At 35.1% G+C, this 12,080-nt stretch overlaps 1 protein-coding gene across 1 annotated transcript in view; it reads left to right on the top strand.

The window, feature by feature from the left end:
- EML6 (EMAP like 6) overlaps positions 1-12,080 on the top strand; it is a 158,450-nt gene that overhangs the window by 69,587 nt on the left and 76,783 nt on the right. Inside the window, exons 8-9 of the mRNA XM_064509754.1 lie at positions 5,181-5,382; positions 11,245-11,382. Of these exons, the coding sequence (XP_064365824.1) occupies positions 5,181-5,382; positions 11,245-11,382 (340 nt within the window). The remainder of the gene's footprint in view (positions 1-5,180; positions 5,383-11,244; positions 11,383-12,080) is intronic.

The raw sequence follows: 12,080 nt of genomic DNA, 5'->3' as shown, positions 1-12,080 counted from the left end.
AAGATGCTCAGCATCTGAGCACTCCATTAGGTTCATTTGGAATGGTAGCACTTGGCGTATTTAATAGAGGTTAATGATAAAGTCTTGGCTATCGTATTTGTCAAACCTAATCAGATTTCCTATAGGCTTAGTTATCACTGTATTTCATGATTCCGCTTTCAAACCACTTGTAATCTCCATAGAGATTACCTCTATCAAGCTCTATTAACATTTTAGTCTTTTAGAAGTTCTGCAAACCAATTGGATTGAGAGTATAGAAGTCTGTTTGCTGGCCTGAAGTAGGCTTTTTATGCTTTTGGCAGCAGGCTTTGTTATGGTTAATCTTAATTTCCTGTGCTTCTTAACATATATTTATAGACAGTTTTCATATTAAAATTACCATTGGAATAGTCAGCAGGCCACTAAGAAGGATATTTTTTTTTTTCTCAATTACTTGTATTCTGGCCTGTAAGCTAGTAACAAGATCATTATGTTTATTTTTTCATCCTACTTAAACCAGATAGGCTGATAATTCTAATACTTGCAAAATGCATGGGTTTACAATATCTAGGCACATCCAACAAGCAAACCGCCAGCAGCCTTAGCCAAACAATTCCTCTACCAGTTTGCCTACAGCAATTTGCCTGAGTGTTGACTCTCAGAACTGGAATTTAGCCATCAAAAAATTGTCAAATACACCCAGCTAGTAGCCCATTCACCACGTAACTCTGGCTTAATGTATTTTCTGCATTGTTGAAATGTTTAATATTAATTTCTAGAGAAAACAGTAGTAGTTGCTTATGAGCATTTACAGAAGTTTTGATCAGTTTAGAAATAACTGCTAAAGATTATGGAGAAATAAGTCTGTGCATGTGGGACAGACAGATTCTGACTCTCTTTGAAACGCATGAGGCCAACTTCTGCCACAAAAAAAGGGAACAATCACTGACATTAATGAAATAAGACTGTAAAAAACATGGTTAAAGATAACTGTATTCTGGCTAAGATGAGTCCTGTAGGCAGTCTGTTCGTAATAAAAGTCAGAGTAATTTATATGCAGGACTATACAAAGAAAGCAGTGCTAGAGCAGGAAACTTCTGCATATTCAACCTCGTTGGTTCGTTGTAAAGTGATGCTGGGAGGGAGCTTTATCCCATGTATTTGTGAGACCAGAGGAGGAGCAGTTTTGTGCTCTAACTGCTTTCTGGAATATGTCCACACTCAGTGCAAAACTGACCTTGTCTGACTTCACTTAGTTCTAATCGACTTCTGTTTTATCAGAGCTTTTTGCCTCAAAATGATGACTTACATTGCAAAGCCATAATTTAGTCACAAAGGTCATCTACTCCTAGCACGCTCTCTGCAAAGAGCATGTAGCTATTCTTCTACAGGTTGTCTAAAGAAAGAATTGTGATCTTGATGGAAGTTAAGTTAAATAAAGGAAGTGCTAAATGAAAGAAAATTCTCATTAGAGATGCTACTGGGTAAGAAGAGACAGAATACTTAGATGAGAGCAGCTAAATTCAGAACTAGACACCATAACAGCAGCTATATGGCTGAGAGACAGACAGTACTGGTTCTTACTACCTGACTTGCTGTCTATCTTGCTATCGTGGCAAAAGTAGTTCTTCTGCGGAGAGTGAATTGAGTTGCCATTTAAATCTGTGTGCAAATGATAACGATTTTAAAATTATTATACATTAACTGGTTTCTAAAAACTAAAATTTGAACACTGTCCAAATCTTGTCTTGAAAGAGTTTAAATCCTTCCAGTGTATATTTATTTGTCAAAATAAAATCCTTGTCTGCATTAATGGCAAAAATCTGATTTAAGCAAGACTGCAAAATTATATCAAAGCTTAGTCAAAGATGGTCTGAGCGTAATCATTTAGACTAAGTAAAAAGACAGTATGATGTGTTTGTGAAAACTGCTCTATAACAGCAGGTTTGACTGCAACAACAAAAATTTAGGACCTTGGGGTGATCGCAGTTCATAAAATTTGAGCTACTTGGACACTTTATATACCTGTCAACCTCTTTTTTACTGTCTACGTTCTTTAGTTCTTTTTCCTGTTTGAGTTTTTTTTCTCTCTCACTGTGTTTTTTCAATGTGATACACCTCTTACCTGCCTGATATATTCCTATTATGCCTCTGCTCTTTTCTGCTGTCATGAGTGTCATGCGCTGGTGATCATTTCCATTTAGTGCTTGGTGTTAACAGATTGTGGAAATTTTGTTTCATCTTCAGTTATATCAATGGCACTGATTAGTTTAAGCATATATTTAACTTCAAGCAATGGGGGTAGCCCTAATTGCTTGCCTATGGCTTTCTGTCCCTCTGTTCCAATTACTTATTTCCAAAACAGTTGGCAAGGGCAGCAGCTTTCAAACTCATAACTCCTTTCTAGGGTGCCATGAAGAATTTTTTCCTGTAAACACTAATTCATTGGTCATCTTTATTGAGGAATACAAAAACACTTTTAAAAATAGATCCATCACCAGGAACAATCAGATCATAGACATGTCATTTAGAGTTAAATATACATGCATATTAGCAAAAATCTGATAATGGAACATCTTTCCATGTGCGCAGTACTTCATAAAAAAACATTAAAAGATGTATTTTGTATGCTGAGATTTACAATACCAATTTCTGCTTAAGATATAAACTTCATTCCTTGTGTGGCCTTCAATGTTTTTCAAAAGAAGACCTAAGTCAAAACTTCAGTAGAAATTTAGATAAGTCATAAAATGGCATTGTCAAAATTAAATGGTACTGGAAATTAGCAAAACAATAAATGAAGACTGGAAATTAGCAAAACAATAAATGAAGACTGATTTATCTTTCTAAAGAGACAGTGCTTACAATATATTTTATTTATGTGATCAAGAGTTAATTGCATTGTGTCTTCTGTTCCAAAAGATGTTAAAAGCATGACATGGTTGACCTTGATTACATGACAAATGGATTTTTTATTCATCCATTTTTCACAGCATCTAGAGCCATTACCCAGAGTTAGAAATGTTGATATACTGAAACAGAAAATATGAACACTGCAGGCAGTCAACCAGAGAATGCTATAAGATCATTGCTGTTTTACCTAAAAGTGTTCTTCCTTGTCTAGTATATTCAGTCCTAGAGCCACTGAAGTGTGTTTCTGCTTGAGAGTTCCTCCCTACATATCTGCTAATAGACCTCTCTCCTTTGAAAGAAATTTTGGAATAAACACTAGTTTTCAAATGTAGGCACCATGTTGAGATACTCAGTTTTGTATGTCATTGCTTGGCCTCTTAAAAGGACACTTTGAACACTATGATTAGGAAAATTCCAGCTGCAAAATCATGATCAGATTTGTGGAGTAAGATTGAGCTCTCTAAAAGGTATACAAAACAAAATCCTGATTTTGATTTTTTTATAATAATCAGCTTGGACAACAGCAGAAAAGTGTTCTCAGTGATGATAACATGGGCCAAAACTTAGTAGTTAATAATACTTTGAGTTTAGACTCACTGAGCAAGAGGATCAGATGTGCCTCTGAATGATCAAAGAATCAAAGTGACATTTTCAGACTTGTATTGACACTTAAGTGTCTAGGTTTTAAAGAAAGACAGGTGCTTGAGTTATCTAGACACTATTTAACATTTTAACTCTACAGATGATTACCGTAAACAACTGAACATCATTTAATTTTACTTATAATGCAGCCTCAGAAAGCTGAGCATACAGTTAAAGTGATATGGGAACTTGCAGAACAAAGGCAGAGCGAACATATTAGAGAGTAATTACATTTTGATCAGTTTATTTCTTGACTATGCACATCTATTTTTATGGTGGAAGATGTTTCCTTTGTTGAAACAGATGCAAGCCTGGCCTGCAATAATCAGTGTCTAGCTTTCTTTTATATGCACCTTATTAAAGCACCCAATGTTAACATTCTAGAATTCTAGAAACATTCTAATCATAGAAATGTTTATTCATTTTGTATATCAAAGATGACTCATTTCTTATAATTCTTAATTTAAACAAAATCGTTAATTTTTTAATTTGTGACCCATACTTGTAGTGAAAAGGACATTGACTCCACTAATTAGGAAAAATACTGAACATTGAAAAGGACTCGTGAAAACTCCTTATTCTTTTGTTTTAAATCAAAACAATAAGACTCTAAATAACCCTAAATTAGTTCTATAGAAAACTATGAATGAATTATAGAAAGCTATAGATATAATGTAAATATACCTCTCAGCCTTATAAAATGCAAACATCACCTAGTCATCTCTTTCCTCATACAAATTTTACATCATTATAATACCACTGAGTTCAGGGCAGTTATCTCTACTTCATGCTGGTGTTGATAAGGCTTCAGGATCAATACTACTGAAATATCAGATTTTTCTGGAATTGATTTAATTTTGATAATATCTTCTGTTCCTTTATTTGTGTTTGAATATCTATGATTAAATAATTTGCAATAAAACTAAAATCTCAGCAGTCATAGGAAGGAGGAGTTAGGTTTTTTGTTACTGATAGCCTTGTATTAAAACTCTGAGGATGGTACATAGAAATAGATAGCAGAACTTAAGGATGGTAAATAGAAAAATGCATTTGAGCCACCTTATATCATAAACATCTCGTGCATTCTAGTAAGCTGCTTAGTAATTTTTTTCTTGTCAATATGTAGCCTGAGCTATTTCTAGTGGTAGAACCACTGAAATTTGAAATGCATTTAAGATTGCAAGAGCTGTCTTTTTAAATATGCTAGAAAAGTGAAGTACTGTAAAAAGGAGTAAAAACAACTTCAGTCACAGAAATCTTGTGTAATCTAAAATTTAGTCTATCTTTAAATCATGTCAAATTAAATTGTTTTTTAAAGTAACTCCCAAGTTGTAGGCAAAGCACAAGAACTTGATCCCCTGAGATACTGAACACTGTAGCCTGTATGCCAGGCAACAGGAATGGTGGACACTCAGCGTTTTCCCAGGACTGAGCCTTCTGTCTCCTCGCATCTCTTTTTCTGTAGAATGGAGATAATTCAGCAGAACTGTTTTGAGATTAAATCAGCTGTAATGTATTATAGAACTTTAAATTCAAAATGTAACAGTTGTTATGAATTAACTCTTAAAGTCATTATGACCTTCGCTGTATTGAGTATCACCTTGTCTCATCATTGCCATTAATCTAAGATTATTCTGTCCCGTCAGGTTTGTCCATCCGAAGTGTCTGTTGGAAAGCGGACAGACTTTTAGCAGGGACACAGGACAGTGAAATATTTGAGGTGCTAGTGAGAGAGAGAGATAAACCCATGCTGATTATGCAGGGTCATTGTGAAGGGGAGCTCTGGGCCCTGGCGGTCCATCCAAAGAAGCCTTTAGCTGTCACAGGCAGTGATGATCGATCTGTACGGTAAGGCTAGAACTTGTTTGTTTTCGTATATTCATTGATGAACGCAACATTTTAACCAATACCAATTTGAAGTATTTGTAATTTATTTAAAAACAAGTGTCATGGTGAATAAGAATTTGTGGAAATTTCATAACAAATTTTCTCGTCTTCTGTTAAGACTCCATTAAGACAATGCTTTTTTCTGTATATTCCTTAGCATCATTGGCCCTCAGATCCATGCTCCACACATCATATAATACTAATCAGAATTGTGTTCCACTACTTAGGTTTAAAACATGCTGAATTTCTATACTCCACTTTAAGTACTTATTCATTACTGTTCTGAACAGCAAGTGTAGGTATTTAAATGGAGGATGGTACTTCTGTTCCATTAGCACTATGCAACAAATCTAAAACCTAAACGTCTTTGGCCAAAGTTTTACACAGCAGGTATCTGACTCAGCCAGAAGTGTTTAGAAATTTTGATCAAAACCCAATTCAATTAAAGTGCCAGAAAATGAGATTAATGAAAATACACTGTTTTGCCACTATAAAAGAAGATCTTCCAGATGCTTAGTTGTAGGACTTGCACCTCCAGCCTTTGCAGCAGGTATTTGAATTTTGTGTGTATATTTGCAGAGGTTGTCACAGTGTCAAGGATGTTTCTTTTCCTGTCCCTCTTCAAATTTGGCCAATTGATAAACCTCTGAAAAAACGCAGTATTTCTATATGCTTAGTAATACTTTGTAAAATTTGAAGGTTACCTTCTTCTAAGATTGTGCCTATTCTCCATACCCACACAGTTATTGTGAATCATCTCAGCTGGGCATGGAAACTGCCCGTTGTGAATAATAATTTACCTGAGATTAAAGAGACTGAGCAAAACTTTTCTCAGCGTTCCTTTTGCTGTCTGCCAAAGGCACCTACCAGACGAAGGGCATGAAGAGTCTTTTGGGAGACCCGTCTTCTTTATGGCGGTCTCCTCAGTCTTCCCTCAGAATTGTGGTTCTGCCCTTGGCCTGAACCACATTTTTGTGGTTGCATGCTGCTGTTTGCAGCACATGCATACAGTGGGATTCATGACAGCTCGGTTTCCAAGCGGTGTTTCCTCTAATGGCTCCTTAAGGGTTTCTTCTGACAGTGTTATCCTGTTCTCTAACCACTCCATCAGCTTTTTCTTTCACCCTCCACCAGATGGATGATGATTGCTTTTCTCTTCATCTTATGTAGATGATTTGATAACACATTTTTTAACATCAACCCCAGGCAGTTAGCCGACAATTTTTCAGTTTTTACTGACTACTAGTCAACCTATCCCAGAAACATACCTGTGGTTTCTACCATTTGGCCATATTGCAGTGAAGAAATCAATCTTCTAGCACACATACAACTTCTAATTTATCCTCCTTCAAATTTCATATTATAATTCGCATCTGTCTTGAAGCCTGCTGGTCCACTGGAATTTCCCTCTTTTCCTTTCCTTTCTACCTTTTAACTTGTACTAGTTTCCTATTCCTGCCATTGCTCATCTCTTTCCAACCATAACTAAAATCCAAAATGTAAAACTAATAAAACTCTGCCAGTTGTTCACAACGGTCATGTTATCTCCCTGTCTCCTACACATTACTATTATTTCTTTCAGTTTGTGAACCCTTAAAGGCAGGTATAGTCTCTTCTCTTTGGTTTACCTGCACAGTCTTACAGGCAGACACAAATTCATGCTGCCTGCATTCTGGTAGGAGGTGAGCGAGTTCTGAACCAAAGGCTGCAAAGCTGCAATTAACCTGCTAGTGCCCTCAAGGTAAGAAGCCATTCTAAGGGTTTGGACTTACTGTCATGGTCTCATCTCTTGGCTAGCATGATAGTACAGCTCTGTTTTGGAGCTGGATAATGTCCTGCTTGACAAAGAATGCTTGGAACAAGCTTGTGCTCTTCTACAAAAGACATGCTGTTTGTGTACATAAAGCATTAATTAGTAGCAATCTTTTTTATTTCTATTGTTGTTGTTGTTATTACTAGAGCCTTTAATATTGTAAATCAATAAAATGTTAATTTATTAATATTACAGATATTGTACTGCACCTGAACACATATCCATTTAGATGTTTAAGCATTTGGGAATGTGGGATTTGAATTCTAGTTCAGACCATGCTATCCTTTCATATACTAATACTTCATGTGAGGAATTCAAATGGAATATATAAATACTTACATATTTTAAGTAAGATAAAAAAAATATACAAAAGATTTTTCCTATTTTTTCTTTTATTATTTGTTTATTTTAAGGTGTTCGAGACTACAGGTTTAGGTGAATTGTGAAGTTTTAGACACATATACAAGGAGTTAGATAATGATTTTGGAACTGAAAGTTAATTATATTAATAAAAAGGATTTTCCACAATAGAAGGGCAATCTCTAGCTGTTCCAAATCTGTAGAAGGTAGACATACGTTGCCAGCAGAACTGTGGAATGTCAGCATATGTTACTACAAGTATCAGAGGAACAAAGCATCTTGAGTTTGTTTGCAGCTCCTTGCATCCCTAACATTATGAGATAAGTTTTAATAATAAAATTGAATTGACAGGAATGTTTCTATATTGTCTGTTTTCTTTATTGTGTGGGGTTTTTTGGTATTTGGTTATCACATTCTTCTGAAAGAATAGCTAGAGTATACATTTAAATTGTTTTACAAATAAAATTATTTAGTGGACCAAAATATAGTTTTATTTCTAAGTGTGTAAATGCAAAATACTTCTGTAGATTTAAGGGGATTTGCTCTAGATTTACCTTAGCGTAGCTGAGGGAAGACTCTAGCCCAATATATTACATTTGTTCTATGGGCGTCATACATGTCTCTTTGTAACGTAGTGGTATATTGTTTAGCTGCAGGACCACTGAGTAGCTGCTGTTCTGGCAGAATGTCTCTGCTATACCTGTCTGTCTTTCTTGAATAATCTGTGTTTCTGTATCCCTGCATTCATAAAATTGATACAGAATCCTATTTTTATATGAATCAATTTGAATATTTATAGATCTGGTTTTTTTGTGCAGCATCGCTGTGCCAGTGAGCATAATAAGCCAGCAGTAAAGTTTCTGTCATCAGCTCTGGCTTTTTCTGCATATGAAGTGGTTGCTAAATAAGCCTCCTGGGACGCTGTAATCAGTATGTGCTCCAATAAATAAAATCATTTGTCAGATGTATGATAGAAAAGACTGGAATATTTACTAAGAAAATGATGTTTCATGAGCCTATTAGGTTTTTTTAAACTGTATCATTTAAACAAATGCATAAGAAAATTGCCAAAGAATGGTAAAAACAGTCTTTGCCTTATTAGAAAATACACACACTTTTTATACAATAAGAGTTTATTAATCTAGCTTTTTCAAAAATAATGTGCAGAAGAATTGCCAGAAAAGATACCTTTCCACTTTTCATAAGCAAAACCAAGCTTATGGTTGTGTGTCAGTTTTGTGCACAAGTGCCTGCACATGTGCAAAATGCAGGGGTTTTTGGTGCAAAATGCATAGCTGTTGTTCGAAGTTATCCTTCCATTAATTCAAAACTATTTATTTTAGAAAAATGAATTATTCAGCTCGCACTTCTATGTATAGAAGTTACTCTTTGACATATTGAACAATGTGATCCATGTGGAAGCAACTGTTTTGGAGGCAAACTTTTGCCTGACATTTCTTCTGAAATATTTCCAAATCCTTTCTGGTTCATTCCCTATTGTACTGGGCACTCCTAGCCCTCCTTATGTTTTGTCTTTGAAAATAGTTCTAGGATCCGACTTCTGTTTTTTTCACTTCAACCATTTTTCACAGAGATTCCTTTTCTGAGTCATTTCTGATCCTTGAGTTCTCTCAGCAGAAGAGGAAGCCAGTATCTTACAAAGATGTTGATTCTAGATTGACCCTAATAATATGATCCTGCCAAGTCCCAAAGGGATTCTGCTTGAAAAGAAACTCCTAAGTCATGGAGCACCATCCTTTCTCAATACAGGCAATCAAATAACGTAATCCTTTTCCTAAATTTATCAAACTTTGTATTTTCTTACTTGAAGGTTGTATCAAAATGTTAACTCCTGCAGTGTCAGAAACCTCCTCCTTCTTTTCTGGCTATATTCATGTTCCTTTTATGCTATTCGTTCTAGTGCTAGCATGGTTCTTCAGTATAACTGGTTCTCCTTCTTTGATGATTATCCTACTGGTGTATTTTTGGATGCAACGTTATCCCTTCCCAGCCTTTGTTTCATTAATGTATAAAAGTTAAACTGTTTTGATCTTTAGTGTGAAACAATCTTCATTCTCTTGATCATCATAGTACTCTTTCCCTGTGTTTGTTCCTGTTTTTATTCAATTTTCCTGACAGAATTTGTAAAGAACATGCCAGATGAGGTCTCACTTTATGTTGTGTGCTATTGTTTTTATGTATCTCCTGAAATAGCACCCAGGATATATTTTAGGATCAAATTTCCTTTTTCCTGTCTGCAGCTAATTCATGGAGCATAGTCATTCTGTGATGGAAAGATAGTGTGAGATCTTATTCCTTTTTGCTGGTTGCACTAGTGGTACCTTAAACTTACAACACAGTTCTAGATATAAGGATCTGAAAGAATGTACTTTGGACTTTATATGGTAAAATTTCATTCCATGTCTATTTGTTTCATCCTCAAGAAATATCTGTTTCCTCTGATATGATAAATCCACGTCTGGGTTTAGAGTGCCTCCCAGCTTGCTGTCAATAGCAAATTTCATGAGCATTCTCATCTTTTGTGCCAGTGTCTTCAGTGAAAATATTAAATGTTATTCCAAACCTTGTACCTAGAAATCCCAGTAGTGTCTTCCATCCAGCCTAATTGTTCCTTTCTGCAAAGCTTGCTATAAAACTTTATCCAGCATAATAATCACATATGTTACTATTCAAATATTTTACCCATTGTTTTATTAATCTTTTAGAAATACATTAGATTTACCATATTGCCATCAAATAAAGTTAATTGGGTATCACTGACTTAACTTTTCCACTGCAAGTGGCATGTCTTCCATACTTTCAATTATTCTTTTCTTAAAAATTTCTTCTGAATCTTGCATACTGCTGAGATGTGACTAACCAGCTTGTAGTGATCCGGAAAACTCCCTCCACTCCTTCTTAAAATATAGGCAAAATATTTGCTTTTCCCTATTTTTGCATGTTTTTAATTGATTTTTTTATTTAAAATGTTGCAAATGAGCATGCAGTATTTTCTACTAGTTCATTCATGGTTATGACAAGAAAATTTTCCCCATGATTTAAATGTTTATGCTCTTTGAGTATTGCTTTCACTTCCAATGAAGGTTTCAGACCAATCTGCCTTGACCCTCTCTGTCTACAGAAAACTGCATTTTTTTATTATACACCTAGGGGAATTGTATTATATCAGATAAGTAGAGTCTGGAGATAATACAAAGTCATTGTGTCATTTAGCTTCAGGCTCTTCCTTCACAGTGTCTTCTCTTCTGCTATCACAGATATGTATTCAGGTTTGAGATTCCATCCCTGCTAGAACTGGGAGCAGTAAATACTCCTCTGTTTTGAAAGAAATTTGAATCTGGAACTTCACCTGAAGGTGTCTGAAAGCTTCATTCAGTGTTATATGCCAGGAAGTTCAGGGCCGCTGTCAGAAAATTCTGTCTCTATATATTGATGTGGGCAGGCATTGTACACCCTCTTTCTTTCCTAGATTGATAAGCAGTTTTCAGTTTTTGAAAGTATGTTTCTGTATGCCCATTGGCTCATGGATTTCTCAATAGAGTCGGACATTTCATTTTTACTCTCAGTGATACTGAGATATGGTGCAGTCAGGAAAAATCTGCTACTGCTCTCAATTTCTTCTGATGCAGATTATGGAGTCTTGCTGACCATGCCTTGATCGCTCGTTGTAATATGGAAGAAGCTGTGCGCAGTGTGTCTTTCAGTCCTGATGGATCACAGTTAGCACTTGGAATGAAAGATGGCTCCTTCATTGTTCTTAGAGTAAGGTAAGATGAGAGAACTTGAACCTCATACAGGTAGTTTGTTTTTCCAAATAGCTGAAGACTACATTATAAAGTCTTTTATTCCTATAAAAATCATTAGGTATTTTATCTGAAAAAATATTGAGTAAAAATTGAACATATGCTTCAAAAATATAACTTGCTATTTTAAGAGGTTCTAGTTCAGCAGTGAATAGCCAACCTATGTTTTATTTAGATTTGAAATACTAGCTTTTAGTAATAATGTTGATAATGTTTAAGATTTTCAAGTTTGACTCTTTTCTTCTATTTATTCTGAAATTATACAAATTCTCTGTGAAAAGAAATGTGCAAAATAGACACAACACAGATTTGAGAGATTTCTCCTTGATCGTATATTTCCTGACTTATATAAGAATGGCTACTATGCAAAATAATCCTTTCAGAGACTGAAAGACATTTTTTAAGCATTTACAAGATATTTGCAAATTCTGCTCCCTGTATTATATGATAAACCTTTTTTTCATGAATATATCTTATACAGTGGGCATTTTCTGTCTGCAATACCATTATGCAAGACCTGCAACCAAATTGCATAATTTCAAAGCACATAAGGCATTTTAGTTAATACTTGGAAGAGATTACCGCTTCTTTAACTTTACTTCATGTCTTTGGTAAACATATACCTGAAATACTTTAAACTACTTGCTGATAGAAGGGAAAAG

The sequence above is a fragment of the Dromaius novaehollandiae genome, chromosome 3 (assembly GCF_036370855.1).
Source record: "Dromaius novaehollandiae isolate bDroNov1 chromosome 3, bDroNov1.hap1, whole genome shotgun sequence".
Taxonomy (NCBI): Eukaryota; Metazoa; Chordata; class Aves; order Casuariiformes; family Dromaiidae; genus Dromaius; species Dromaius novaehollandiae.
The sequence above is the reverse complement of the archived record's forward strand: the minus strand, read 5'-3'. Positions and strand labels throughout refer to the sequence as shown.